Source organism: Rhipicephalus microplus, chromosome 5, assembly GCF_043290135.1.
Source record: "Rhipicephalus microplus isolate Deutch F79 chromosome 5, USDA_Rmic, whole genome shotgun sequence".
NCBI classification, from domain to species: Eukaryota; Metazoa; Arthropoda; class Arachnida; order Ixodida; family Ixodidae; genus Rhipicephalus; species Rhipicephalus microplus.
The window spans coordinates 157,015,202-157,030,692 of NC_134704.1; the positions used below are offsets into that span (position 1 = coordinate 157,015,202).

The window sequence follows — 15,491 nt, forward strand, 5'->3', positions numbered from 1 at the left end:
GGCCACCGCTCGATCTAAAGGGTACAGCAAGATCAATCCATCCACCCGTGACCCCTGGCGGAAGGCAAGCCTTGTTGGCGGGCGAGAGAGTTGAGCGAGTCTCTTTTGGCGTGGGGCGGTGGTGCAGACGGTTGCCTCCGGAGGTGAGTCTGCCGTGGTCAGCACCGCGGGCTGTCTGCGGTGGGCCCACTTCGTGAGTCAGGCGTTAGCGACACCGCCTTGTTTATCATGTTGTTTAGTGTTGTTTACTATTGTGTAAGCATGTCCTAGCGTGACGATCACGATTGATGGAATCATAACTCAGCTGACGATATCGTCGTTCAAAAGTAGTTAAATAAATGTGTTGTTTGGTTTGTTCCGACCGCGTCAGCTGTGTCCGTTCACTCCAAGAGGGAGGTGATGGCGCTTGCCCATTCGAGACCCCACAATCGATATGAATTTAAAGCACCTTCTTAACACATTCAAAAATACCTGCACTGCTTGAATCCAGTCTTTGAACAGTATTGAATACAAAATCAAGCTTTTCTTCTTGCGATTTAGCCATCAGACCCGGGTTTGCCTCGATAGCACCAAGCAGCAGTAGGCACAACAGATACATAACACTATCGTGAAAACACTTCATTGAGTTGGGTGACCACGACACTGCTAATAAGAACACATCATTGTCGCGAAAAGAATAAGCACCGTTTAAATCAACCTGTACAAGCATGAAAAGTGAGCGTGGCATCCCAACGGTTGCAGTGTCGTGGCCTGAAGTATTGTCAAAGTGGGCGTTTTTTAGTACTGTTGCCAGCTGGATAGCAGAGTAGTATCTAGAAAAGAATGTTGGCACAGTAGCAGACTCGAAGATAGGCCGCGTGCTGAGCACACTCCTTTCAGAACGGTATTGTCCTTATGCTCAGTATTTAGTGGTGGGTAATCCAGGCACTGTGGTACGATGGCCGACTCAGGACCAGGCTCTTGTCACTTGTCAAGAATGCTGCAATATCGTGCCATAAAAATCAATATCTGCAGCTGTATTTTCTTTCACACACTTTTTCACTTACCAAGCATCTTCTTGCAGCAAGCATGGTGATTTTGGCATCATGAAAGAGTAACTTGTTGATCTGAGAAATATGGTCTTTTTCTTTATTATGTCATTAAAGGACACTTAACTGAAACACTAAATCAGTTTACACAAGCAAATTACCTTTCAGAACTCCGGTAACCTTGGCACCATGGGATTTACAAGAAAAATTAAAGGTCGAATTCGTATGTTTGATATTTTTCACAGAAGCTTCAGCACATCATCCGTGTCATGTTACCAATATCAGTCCTCTTATCTACCTAGGCCATGTTGGTTTGAATAAATAAAACTTGCTATGTTAAAATTTCGTGTCCATTATTGTTGCATAATGTAAATTAAATAGTTTTTAGTAATAAGCAGTTACTTAGGCCCTAGCAGACACCTTCAGAATCAATCACGTCATGACGACCTACTGCAGGAATTTCAAGGCAGCATGTATTTTCTTGCCACACGTTTTCTCATATTATCGGGGTAAAGGTGGTGCTTTCAGTATTGGCAAAGTGTCATGTACTAATACGAGAAAAAACGCTTTCGTCATTCGTGTTCTCTTGGCAGACAGAACACTCCATTTCAGTGTAATTCATCGCGCTGTGCATCTACGTTTCAGGCAGAACTCGAAAGTGGGAAAAGACATGCCGACTCAGCTGTATGGAACTAGAATGATGGCAACATGAACAACTACCACTTAAAGGTCACAAATATATCTGTGCTTTTATTAGGAACCATATACAACCAACCAGCCCAAGTGATAGACACAGCGAAGGGTCAGTGTTCACTGAGAGCTCCACATGATGACCATTGGGTCGTCAATTGTTGCACTCCTAGTGTTTATGCTACCTTGTACACCACAAGGCCTACAGGGCTGTTGCACGTTCTTTCCCGAGATTGTTCTTAAAGACGTTGTTAAGCGACACATATATTCTGTACAAGGACTCCTCTGCAAAAGTACCGGGTAACGCCATGCAGGAAGTGCTCCCCAGTCCAGAAGACGGTGAGGCGCATTGTAGGAGGCTTCCTGTACACCGGGCCAAGGATTCGCTGCAGAAGAGTTTATTTACACACCTGCACAAACAAGAAGAGGAAAATGAGTTTTTGGATGAAAGATTGTTTGGAGATTTCGAGAAGATATTGCATGTAAGCGAGAAAACCCTGTGAATTCACCTTTTACCCAATACCCAAAAAAGAAATGCAATCAAGACATGTCGCAATGTACATGTAAAGAGGAACGAGAAATGATTTATACATGGAATAATAATGGAAAAAAAAACACTATATGAGGGTCATGTGGTGAAAGAAGGCTTTCTAATGCATGTAGTTTGATGCATAGCACAATCCTAAAATCACACCAGGTGTCAAAACATGTGAATCGTGCAATGAGCGGGTGGTTTAAAGCTGCCCGCCCATCGCAAAGTGTGCAGCTGCGCAAGTGCACATGGCATCTTTCAGACGAGTAGTACTGGGTACTTTGCCAATTAGCAAAGTGAAGAACTATTGTGTAATCATGGTCGTCAGCAGGGTTTCTTTAGAGGGGGGCGTGCAAACCAGTGTTACATTGCGGCTGGGAGAGGGGAAAGCAGTGGTGTAGCTTGGCTGAGGGCAAGTGCTGCTGAAGCTTGAGGGGGACAGGTGCACCCCTCTGCCAATGCCAATGGGTGTAATGCCATAATGGGCACTTGGGAACTACACATCAAGTAAACATCCTCGGATAATTTGAAATGGCCAATGTTACCTGCACAAAAGTTCCTTTTTTTTTTTTTTACAACAAGAATGAAGGTGATGTGCTAGGGGCCGATTACACTGTCGCATTTTAGTCTTGACGACAAAGCTCAAGCATCCTCCCAAATTTTTTTTCTTGTCAACCTCTGTTATAATGTAGGCGATCAGTTATACCCATTTTTCAGTTACATCAGTGTCCTCCATAAAGCGGTTAGACTGCATTGTAGTGCATGGTGTGAAGCTACATTATGAGAATCACAACCAATCGGCAAATGTCGTGGACGTCAAATGACCTCCCAGTTCTCAGACAGCAAGAGGAGCCCTGACACGAAAGTTCCGAAAACGAGATCAGTTATGACACAGATTTGTGTGGACACACACAAGTCATCTGCAAAACGTGAACAGAAGATGTAGCCATAAACTTATTTAAAATAAGTTTCTTGAGCTGTGCAAATATCGAAATTTCGAGTGCAAAGAGAATTCAAGTATTTAAATGTGAACCAAATCGAATATTTCTATAATGTTTTTCAAATAGCTCGACACGAAATTGTGGGCAAAAAAAAATTGAAAAAAAAATTTTCTGTCAATTTTTAGCTTCATCTTATCACACACTCGTATTGCGGCAAAGCTGCCTTTAACACTCCGCTACGGTCGAATTTTTTAAAGACTGTCAGTCCAATTAAAAGTGACCACTTTAGATTTTATATATGCATCACTTCATCACACACTTATATTGCGGCAAAGCTTCTTTTAACGCTTTACTACGCTCGAATTTCTCGAAAACAACCTGCAAAGTGCCCCTCCAGTTTTCTTAATATGCTTCGTCTCAATACACTTCTATATTATGGCAAAGCGGCCTTTCAAGTTCCGCTACGGTCGCAAGTGTATTGGCTCGAGTAACGGTAAAATAAAATGTTGGGCGAGTTGGTGCCGGTTTCCAAAAGAGGGGCGCGCGAAATAAACAGCACACAAGAAAAAGAAGGAGACAGGACTGCGCGATTCATCCCGTGCTCTCTATTTCCTTGGGTGCTGCTTATTTTGAAACCCCCTAAAATTAAGGTGGAAAGTCAGCGAAATCAGATACCAAAGACTTTTAGCGAGCTAATTTTCAGATGTTCTTATATATTGATGTCTACAAGACAGATTTGGAACTCTGAACTGGAAGGCAGCACACCCTTGTCTGCCACGTCAGTTGGGCTTCCAGAGAAGTTGAAAAAGAAAATCAGGCTGAGAATACAATATCGTTGCCTTTCACGTGCCAAGTGTTGTCAGCAACATCTTGGTTGCACCAAATGCTGTACATACATACAATTCAGCCTCCACATTGCATCAATCTTAATAAAACAACCATGGAACATCACCCCATCAGTGCTTGATCAACCTAGCAAAAAGAAAAACTTGCTTGTTTCAATTTCATAAGAACTAACAGACAATTATGCCAAGGCAATAATGCTCTTCTTGGCATTATTTTGCATTGATTCTCATTAATATTGTGTCTAACAGAAAAGCAAGCCTTGAAAATTTCCATGTCTTTCCTTGTCTCATGTGCTAAAGAATCGTCTCCAAATTTTTTTCTGCAGTTTTGCCACGAATAATTAAAAAAATATTCAATTTGATATACACTCGCACTTTAATATTCAAATTTGCTTTGCATGCAAAATTTTCTTATTTACACAGCTCATTTCTTCAGCATGTCATCAAGGTTTGTGGCTTATTCACTGCTATTATAATTGGTAATTTTTCCACACATCACGTTTAAATTTTTCATTTTTTTTTTAATATTCACACATTGTGCCTCTCTTGCTTGAATCGTGATTGAGCACTCAAAAGATGAATTAATGGTAATTAAATTTGCACAGTTTCTTACACTACATTTCCTCATCGCAGCCTTTGAACTAGGTTTATACAGTCTCTATATTGTCTTTTAGCACAATAGTGATAAAGAGCCCATGTCACAAAAACTCTGGTGCCAGTAGCATTTTCTTAATGTCACGGTGGATTCATATAATGAAGCCTAGGGGCTCCATCCGGAATCAAACCCATGCCTTCTACGTGGCAGCCATGTTCTATCACAGAACCATGCCAACGGTTGAAGCTATTCCGAAAAAAAAAAAACTTTTTAATTGGGTGATGCAGGCCAGAAAGTCTAGTTAGCAGATGTAACACTGTGTGGAAGAAGCATAAAATTGCATAAGGTGACGCACCACATGAACGGGACAACAAATGGGTGGTCTAAAGACCTACTCATTAGAAAGCACTCGGGATCATCAGCAGCAACAGCATCAACAAAGTGTGCAGCTGTATAGAGGAACATTATGCCACACCGATGCGTAGAGAGTACTCCACTGATTCGGTAAATGATTAAATGTGGTGTACTGGGCACTTCGCCACTATGCTTGCAGAAGGCATGTGCTCTAAGAGAGTAAGAGCAGCACAAAATCAGCACAGTGATCCAAGAAGAGACTCAGACAAGAGCTTATCGGTCTCTTCTTGTATCTCCATGTTGGATTCGCGCTGTTCGAATTTCATAAAGCTACAGCAACTACTAGCCGAAAGCTTCACTTTATTAGGTTGTATCTCTAAGAAAGATTTTTGCACGTACAGACATTTTTTACCCTGCAGCACTGTAGAGGTGTCCACCAAAAAGTGAAGCCTGACTAATGAATGTGAAGGCGTTGTACTCAGGTTCGTGATTAAGCTACTGTGTTCTACCTCTGAAGTCAAACATCAAGTGTTCTTCAAGCTTTCATGATACGTGAAGCATGAAGAAGCAGTGAAAATTCTTTTATGTTAGATTGATGCTTTTTCCTCCGTCATTCTCAGTGCAGACATAAGAATAAGGTATAATTTTCCAACATTTATAACTGCCATCGATTCACCTGTACTGGAATGGCCGAACAGTGCAAAATCATAATTCACATTTCTATTTGATTGTTCTATTTTTACTTCGTGATTGTTTTCAACTCAGCTCTGCAATGACCTGGTTCCTGACTTAGTGTATGTCGAACCAATGAAAACAAAAAATTCAGTGACGCACTGCCTTGCAGAGTCTCTATTTTTCAGTTACGTGTTGGTGCCCAAAGCGTTGAAGTTGGTAGAGGTCACAGCTACAAACCACAGTTTCTGCCATAAAAATTCTCAAGTGATAACGTTATCCACACACAGGAATCATCATGTTGGAATAAACTATAAAGTCAGTTTTCATTTTTGCATTATCCAGTGTATGTAGGTCTAGTAAAGTAGACAGAGCAAAAGTGCTTGCAAAGCCCTATTGGGTTCGCAGCCTAGATTGCCTGATTTGTGGGCCTGACTTGATCTCACTTCCCCAGCATATGCAACGTCGCCATGAACGCACCGGCGATTGACGTTGCTGCGTCAGTCAAGAGGAGGTCAGGCCATCCTGAAGGCGCAACCAAGTGTCTGGCCCAAGCGCCCGAGCGAAGTGGTCGTCCACGGTGAGTGCCGAACTGGCAGGTTCGGTTGGTCCAGCAAACAGAGCCGCGTACTGAGGCCCAAGTGACCTTCTGAAGTGCGCCTCCACCGCGGGGTCCGGTTGATCGAAAGGTCCGCGCATGCCCGTCATGCCGGACACTGTGGTTGTTGAGCTCCTCAGCAACCTCGACGGCTCCCGCTCTTCATGCGAGGGCCGCACTGCTGCTGAGCAGCGCCGAATCACCGAAGGCCGCGAGCGTCGCATGTCGAGTGGCTGCAATGGCTCGACATCAACGGAACCATTGTCATACAACCGGGGCTGCTTTTCACTGGGAGGTGCCGATGATGAAGACGTCGTAAGGGGTAACGGAAGCTTGCGCTTCTCGGCTGCTGTAGGACCACACCTGTACAAAATTCCAATGCAACCACATCTTCCATGTAGGACCAGTACATCAGTCCCCTATGAAACATTCACTGCCCAGCAAGAGCCCAGGAGAATGCCAAAAATTATTTTTCATACTCACCTTTCAATGGAGCTTAAATTCTCTCACTCGGTTTTTGCTTAGTATGACAGAACAACTGTTCTTCACTGAAGTACATGAGAAACATGGTACCAGAAGAAGTGGACAACATAGCATCTGTGCCTCTGTCATCCACTTATTCTAGTCCCCTGCTTCAGTAGGTATGAATTTCAAGCTCGCCCAGTTTTCAAAACTCTTAGCAGATGCACTACGACGAACTATGCATCATTACTACGAGCAGCAGATAAAAAAACAATAGATTCAATGAATGTTTATACTTGGCTCAGCACATTACAACTTATCAGTATACCCAATAACTTGTAGTGTGATATTCACAAAGCTCTATTATTTTTAAATGGAGAAACATGAGTCAACAATATTACGGCTGACATTGGGAGAAAAAAATGAACCACTGTAGGTGACATTGTGACAAGGATGAAAACAGATGGCCAGTTAGAATGTGTGAATGAATACCAAGAAATAAGAAGCGTGGCCGAGGATGGCAAAGGGTTGGTTAGAGTGAGGAAACCTAAATATTTAGAGGCATAAAATGGAATTGACTCGTGCATGATGATGTGGGTTAGTGATTATTGGAAGAGCCCTTCGTCCCGCAAAAGACGCAAAACAGGCTGATGATAATGACGAAATAATCAGACGTGTCAGTGTTTATAGTATGTCAAGGGTGCACAGATACGTGCAAATTGCATCCGTACAGTGGCTACACCAAGTGACTAATAGTTTAGTAAGTAATGCTACCTGACCTTTTAGTGTCTCAGCAACACAAACAATGCAATTTAATGTGATATGAATTAAGAAGCCTATGAATGCCTGCTTCAGAGAACACTTCATTTCTAACTAGAAGTGAATTCAGAACTGAGTCAGCAGAACTCATTATTTTAACATGTTTAAAGTGTGAAATAAAGGACACAATTTCAGAGAGCCACTGTAAAAGCACTCGACCAGTGGTCCTAAGTAAAGAGCTTTTTGCGTGCAGTCCTTTTTCATTCATTTTATGGGTGCAGTCATTTTTCAGTTTTACTTTGACAGATAGAGTCTGCTTTCTAGTCTTATGTGCTCTAGCTGACATCACATGATCCATCACTGTCATTTTTGTGATTCTGAAAATTTGCACCATAATGCTGCGGTAAGTGGACAGAACTTTCTTCGTTCATTCAACTCTCCTATACATAAACACACTTAAAACAAACATTTTTGGTTGTGTACATTTATACTCATTGGATGCTCTTTCATTGCTCAGAGACAAACAAGGATTACCACTTAGTATGAGTTTGATGCAACATGCATAGCTTTCATTTATTTATAATATACATATTCAATGCAAGGGCTGCACTACTCAAATGCACATAATGTTCAGTTGCCTTGTTTTCTCTTATTTCTTTCTTTCTTTCGACATTGCATTTTTTTGGGTTTCACCCACAGTAGCAGTTGACCTGTTCCCAAATGTTGGCCCGATCTCATAGTTGCTTGAACTTTACAACTTGGCATCTTGATACTTGAACTTGAAAGGGTCCTGCAACACTTTTAAAGGCAAAGCTCCCTATGATGTGGCCCAGTCCCTCCACTGTAGTAGCCACCCCTTGCTTCTTACAATGTTCACTAGATGGCACTGCGCTGTTAAAGTACGTGAAGTGACTACTAGATGGCGTGACGAGTGTGGTTTAGCCAGACAGGCAGACAGACGGACAGACTTACAGACAGACGAAGCAAACACTTCAAACTAAAGCTTATTCACAGAAACTAGCCAGGTTTTATTATACACCAAACATGGAAACATGCGTGAAAGCACCATCTAAAAACCGAAGAACAGCTATTGCATCTGAGTTTTAAAAAAGTCATTCTTAATAGGCATTATATTATTATGCACTCCTAATACGACTGTGGACCAAGTACAAACTCACCCGAATTTCTGTACATGATTATGCGTTTTTATGAACTATTCAGCAAGCATCACTTGAATAGAAACATGAAACTCAACCGTCAAAACGGTCCGCGTTCAAGAATACGACAATGAAAACAACAAATCAAGCCAGTAATATTAATTCAAACACTGATAACCATATGCACACTAATAAGACGAGTAGGGCTGTAGCAACAGCAAAATATTCTGGCACAAGTGTGAGCTCACCCTCTTTCCTTTACAAAGAATTGAACCTTTTTCGGTAGGTTTGCAGAGGTCTAGTATGCTTTTCATTTACGCTTTTCATGAGTGTTGTGTTTTCATGAGCTAATAACGAAAAAAAGAAGGGTTTGTATGTGCCAGGAAATGTACCAGACACGCTAGCCACATTTTCCTCGGCGCTCAAGCTGAGCCATAGGCGGAGAGTTTTAACATTCCCAGAAGGGGCAGGGCAGTCGGCTTACTCTTCCACATTTCTTTTTGTCTCCCTTTATATATATATATATATATATATATATATATATATATATATATATATATATATATATATATATATATATATATATATATATATGCATAGTGAGTGAGAAAGACTTATTGAAAGCAATACGAAGATAATTAACAAATGTCTGTTGCATAAACAAACTTTAATTGTCCTGTACGTATTAGTGCATTCTGTACCTGTTTTGCACGAAAGCCATGCAAATGCCGCAATTGGCATCGCCCTGTGAATTCATTCTCAATGTGACCACGGCCTTGGACTGCCCCGTGATTGAATTTTAAAAGCATGAAAGGTGAACGAGCGGACATGAATAGTCCCCCGTGAAATAGCTGTAAAACAGGATGGCCAACAGTCTGTTGCCAGTAGACGAAAGCCTTAGCCAAGCTCTTAGAAGTATCCTGGGCTGCCGGGAAAAGGTCTGAACCCTCCAGCTCTCCTGTACTCTCCATCTATGACCTGAGCTATGCCAATCAAAAGACAATGCCATATCAAATTTACCGATCTGCCATGCTCAAGAATTACTATATCACTGCAGCTTAGCGGCAAAAGACGAAGAAAAAAAAGAACCAGAGTGGAATGTGAAATACCAATGTTGTAGTGAAAACTTCATCATGCTGTACAATAAAAACTATCATCAAAATACTAAACTATGAAGTAGAAGACGTGAATGACTAAGATCTCGCTGAGAACAGAGACAATGAAAACAGTTCAACCATTGCTGAACCTCTATGAATATAAACCTATGTACCACAACGAAGACAATGCACAACAACGAGGCATCCAAGAAGAATTCAGAAAATTTCAGAATCACTTTAATAAAGGGACACAAAGTGAAACAAAGAATCACTTGGTTCTGACAAATTAATGCTTGAGCATTTTTATGTTAATATTCTGAACATTTACTCATTATTAAAAGAGAAAATAGAGGTCAGAGTTTCATTTTTAGATTTTTCGCAGAAACCTTTGTGCAACAATGTTAGCACAATGTCGTGCATTTCAAGTCACTTCTTTCATATTTCAGCCCCAACATTTCAGCTAAATGTCTTGCATGTGCCGTTTAATGTCTCTGGCCTTTGGAGAGCAGAGTGTACTCCAATTTTCATTGATTAAAAACCTAAGTAAGATTTATTAGGTGCTGTCAGAATCTGTGATTGCCACGGTCGATTGTGTGAGAATTTACAGGTGTTGCCACCAGCATTTTCTTCTTTGCCCTTGTCTTCTTGTGGATAGAGTTGCATTTCTTAAATTTTGAAAATCTACGACATGTCTGCCCTATGGAGCAGCGACCTCAGATACCCTTCACTGGGTCTCTATAGCATTTGGTAAAACTCATTGGTATGCCTTTTAAAACACATCTGTGTTCTTGTTGTCCACGTGCTCTTTTTTTATCTTCACACCAGTGATTGTTATTCCTAACTTATCAGCGATTCTAATTATCCTTTCAACCTCAATACTTTTTACTCAGCTCACTGTTGTTTTGATGTTTGTGTGCTGTTTTAGCCAGTTAAAGGTACACTAAATACTAAAATGAGAAAAATGTTTTTGTATTTCGTGTACCTTAAACTGTCTTCAGTTACAAAACGCTCATACTGAAGAAGACATTTACTCTGGGTGCTGGTGCATGCACAGTGGCAGAAGCAATGGTAGCCAAGCGTAGAATGCCAAAAAGCATCGTGGACCAAGGATCATGATTCAGAGTGGTAGATACCACAACACGCACTAGTGTTGCAAGCCATTTAATCAGTGCCTAGCAATGACATGCATGGAAGAGCAGTGGAAAACAGTGTTGGTCAAAACATTAGACTGGCCAACAATAACGGAATGCATTTTGATGTTGCGATGTAGCATCTTTCCAAGCCGAAGAACAGTGGAGAAGTGCTATAGCCGATGCAGAAAAAGCCTAAAAAAAACAGCACACAAACATCAAAACAGCAGCCAGCTGAGCGAAAAGTGTTGAGGTTGAAAAGATAATTAGAATTGCTGATAAGCTAGGAACATTACACACTGACGTGAAGAGCGCATGAACAACAAGAACACAGATGTGTTTCAAAACGCATACCAACAAGTTTTACAGAATTCTATAGAGACACTGTGTAGGGTATCTGATGTCGCTGCTCCATAGGGCAGACATGTCGTAGGCATAAATAGGAGATTAGCAGCTGCACAAAGGGACCATTAATCAGGTTATCAGAGTCCGTTGCATTGTCTTGGTAAATATAAACCAAAATATTGATGAACGTGCAGTTTTATATGGGCACATGAACGAAGGAACACATCTAGCATTTAAGGCTAGGCATATCGATACTAGTGGATGCATGTGCGCTGCATGAGCCAGTCTTCGATAAACTTGCTATGCCTGAATGGCTATCTCTCACACAGAGCCACATGTGTGCCAGATTTATCGGTGGAACCGCAATCACCAAGCATGTACAGTCACATGTTATTCCTGCCTTCCTTTCTGGCAAAATGTGCTTTTCCAGATGTCTTCCATTTCTTTCCACTAGAGTGCAAATGCACAACGTAGTTTAATTTTATGGTGGAGCACGACCAACTAGCCCTACTTCCTTTCATCCTAGAAATGAGGCACAAGAGGTGACACAAAGTGCCCAAAAAATAAGACATTCCAATAGTTAATTTTCAAGTATACATATGTTTTACATGATGTAATGCACCCATTACATGACTCCAACATGATAGCTTAGAGGATATCCAAAGCAATATAAGCACACAGCAACTAACCTGCTTCAGGGTGATAACATCACTGGAACGTTGCTGGGCTTCTGTGCGTGCATAACGAAGGAACAAGCTTGTGAGCTACTGATGACACTGACATGACATCATAATTCGTGTCCTGCCATGTTGGTGCTGGAACGTGATTGTCTCAGTGAGGTTAGTGAAATCCATCTATTTGTATGTGTAAAAGGCAAGTACAGACCTATATAAGAAGTGATGCAAGTGTGGAAGAAGGTCCGAGCTACATGACACGCAGCAAGCGCCTCTTAATGTGAAAGGCACCGTAGAGGTAAGTAGTGCTTCGAAAGCATGGAAGCTGTAGATGTAACAGCGGCACATTTGCTTAATAGGAACCTAATATATGTAACACTTAAGGCATCTGAGTAGATTTCCAGATATAACCATGAAAAAAATATATTTCACGCGTTTTGAGAAGCAAACATTTCTTTTATCATGCAAGGACCGTAAAAAGCGTGCAATGATTGCACCGTCACATCCGTTGAGTATCATAATTCCTGCAATGCCTTTGTTGTTGTTTGCTTTTTATTTATTCTTTTAATGACACATATCTTTGCTCACTGTGTCATTATACGACCATTCATCAGTTATACTACCTATTTCAGATGCACAAGTACATCATGCACCTTTGTACTCTGTTTACTTAATGAATTACGAATGCTCCCTACTTTACCATACCCAGGGTTAGTCACAAGTTTGGCGTGCCACACAAATTAAACGATGAGTGAAACATTTTATTTTTTAGTTATAAACAAATTACCTGAAAATGATAATTTATTTTCTCCTGCTGTGAGAGGTATTTAAACGTTGAGCAAAGCTATCGTCAGTCATACCTATATCACATTCATAATGATGCTAAGGTTGAGAGAAGTTAACGTTTATGTCTGCGCATTCCACAGTACTTCAAAGAAAAAGAATGAGCGGGAGGAAGCAGAAAAAAAAAAAGTTGAATACAAGAATCTACCGGTGCTGCACGAGAGAGCGCATGCAGTGACTGGCATGCGCATTCCGGGCTATAGGAGCGAGGAACATTGAGCAAGTGTAAAGAAGAAATAGGCACAAAAATGTATACCTACATTTTTGGGACAGGCATGAACGCGGTTGATGGAGTGCGCACACGGCGCTGCGGAGGAGACCCAGCTGTAGCTATGCGCGCTAAACGCTAGGGGTGCCGATCTTATCCAGCGTGGCCAGCACGGTGAACAGAACGAAACAGGTGAGGAAGTCCGCGTAACGACGGTCGCCCGAGCTGTCAGCTGATCAACAGGGCAGTAGGATGCGCGTTGGCGCACCAACGCTCGTCGGCAGAGGAATGCCGGCAGGAGGTAACACCCGCGCGGAGATGGTACGGCCACGGTCAGTGCGAAACTTGAGGTCCGCAACGAGCGGTGACAATCTTTCCTTCGCTCACGTCTCTTCGTGCGCCGAGCATCGAAGAATTCCTCGTCAGGAATCGCCAGCCGCGTCGCCGAAGTTCAGACAAAAACAGCAGCAGAAGCAGCAGCGCGCATTCCAACGACTGCAGCAGAAGCACGCGCGGAATGCCGTGGGTCACGTGGTCACCGCCGACGACGCCCATTGGTCGAGCTCCGGCGGGCGCAGGAATGCGCATTCCTCTGCCGCCGCTGCGTTCTTTTTGCGAGCCAGTTCGACGGCCCAGGAAGCGTGCCGCCACTCCGCTGCCGTTACGTGAAATATGGAGCAAAACACGGCAGCCGTATTCTTTGCTCAATGGGCAGACCAGTGGCGTGTTTTTGTCAACGAAGAAGAAAGGAGATGAGAGTCATATATATCGGCATGATTGCGTGTTTGAAGCGTAAATTCCAGATATACATTCCTTGTATTGTATCTATCTTGGCCAGTTGTGGCGAAATGGAACGCTCACTTGCGCGCTGCTTTCGTTCACTGCTGTAGGTATTTTTAAACGCCCGCAGCACCGCATACCGTATCACATAAAGGAAGCCTTTCGCACGCTGTAACACAATTTTACCCGAGGCCGCCCCATATTTTACGAAGCAAAAATGAAATAATGACGAAATCCGCGGTAAACGCACGATCACTGTTTAATGCGCATGCTGGGTAATTTTGACGTCATGCATTTATAACAGAGCAAAAATGTGGTCCTTAAAGTTTGCAAAGGCTTGATTTATCACGTAGCAAAAATTTTGCCCTTGTATTTAATAAAATCATAACAATTACAGCTGTCGACCTGGTGCAAGTTCTTGATTTGTTGAATTAAAACTGCCTGAGAAGGATGCTTAAGTTAGCCAATGACTCAATTCAGACTGGCGAATTCTCCTTTTTGACCTTCGCTACCGTTAATTCAAGCACGATGAACAAACGAAAAAAAAAAGATGACAAAAGGTTTTAAATTTCGCGGCAACATTTCTATAGATGTGAAAGTGTTGTTCCAGTTTTCAAAGTGCATTATTTTATTTTTGGTTTAGTCACTTTGGATTGAAGAATTTTTACAAATTAGGCCCATTTATTTCTGGTACCTTCATATGACAGTGCAGTTAACTCCATGATTTCATAAACCAATCAAGAACAACATGCGCCATGTCTGTTCATTTCTACCCGGCGTTTTTTTTTTTTTCTTTGTGGAAGCGTGTTCCCGTGGCGACAGCTGATATTTTGGGGAAGTAAGGGAAATGATTCGTTTTTGTGTGTGTGCATGCGCGCGCGCGTGTGTGTGTGTGTGTGTGTGTGTGTGTGTGTGTGTGTGTGTGTGTGTGTGTGTGTGTGTGTGTGTGTGTGTGTGTGTGTGTGTGTGTGTGTGTGTGTGTGTGTGTGTTTTCTCTGAGGCACTCTTCTCACGCTCTTGATAGCCGAAATGCTCAACAAACTCATAAACAATTTTGGGTGAGACGAAGACTGCAATAACAAAAGCCAACCGAATGCGCTGTCTACGTATGATGTACTAACTTTACAAAACCCGAAATCCTTCAAGGCATGCCAGTCCATGCTGCCGGCTTTGCCAGTGTGGAGTACAAAGCCATAGAGAAAGAAAACAACTTTTTTTTTCTTTCTCTATGCGAAATCAGCGAAGAGCAGACGCTCAGCGGATAGCTCACACGTCAACAACGTCACAGCATGTCTGTGACTGATCGTGCCTCATGCAAAAGCTCCTCGGAACTGTCAAACAATGACAGATACTATTCGGAAGCATGTGCAGGTCAACGAACATCACCGTTCCTCTAGGATAAAGCAGAAAAGGTTTTATTTGTTTGCCTGGTTGTCCATAACGCCGCCAGATAGCACTTCTTGTCTACACCGTCCAAGTTTGTCTACGCCGATCGGCTAAAACGTTACGCTGTTAAGGTGAATATATGGCGAATCGTGTGCGGCCCACAACGCAACACCACAGGAAACCACTTGCCACCCATCGCACGCCGACCCACACGAAAAAGGAAACCGCGCGCTCAACAAAGCAAGCGCCGGTTACACATATACAATTCATGGCAGACAAGCAGACCCTGCAGTGGCACATGAGTTCTCCCGACCAGAGTTATTCAACCATACGAGTTGCGAAAATGCGTTCCAAAATACGAACGCCGCAGTGGACCGAATTTTTCGGAATGATGA

General features: G+C 42.4%; 1 protein-coding gene across 2 annotated transcripts; it reads right to left on the minus strand.

Moving 5' to 3' along the window:
* Positions 1 to 1,751: 1,751 nt before the first annotated feature.
* On the minus strand, positions 1,752 to 13,628 carry LOC119173650 (transcription cofactor vestigial-like protein 4). Of its 2 annotated transcripts, XM_075896105.1 has the most exons (3): positions 12,983 to 13,612; positions 6,138 to 6,618; positions 1,752 to 2,128 (listed from the first exon to the last, which is right to left on the minus strand). In XM_075896105.1, the coding sequence occupies exons 1-2, from the start codon at positions 12,997 to 12,999 to the stop codon at positions 6,162 to 6,164; spliced, it is 474 nt and encodes a 157-aa protein (XP_075752220.1). In that variant the 5' UTR covers positions 13,000 to 13,612; the 3' UTR covers positions 1,752 to 2,128; positions 6,138 to 6,161. The 2 variants fall into 2 exon arrangements, with proteins under 2 accessions (XP_075752220.1, XP_037280342.2); XM_037424445.2 differs by lacking the exon at positions 1,752 to 2,128 and having other exon boundaries at positions 6,132 to 6,618; positions 12,983 to 13,628.
* Positions 13,629 to 15,491: the final 1,863 nt, after the last annotated feature.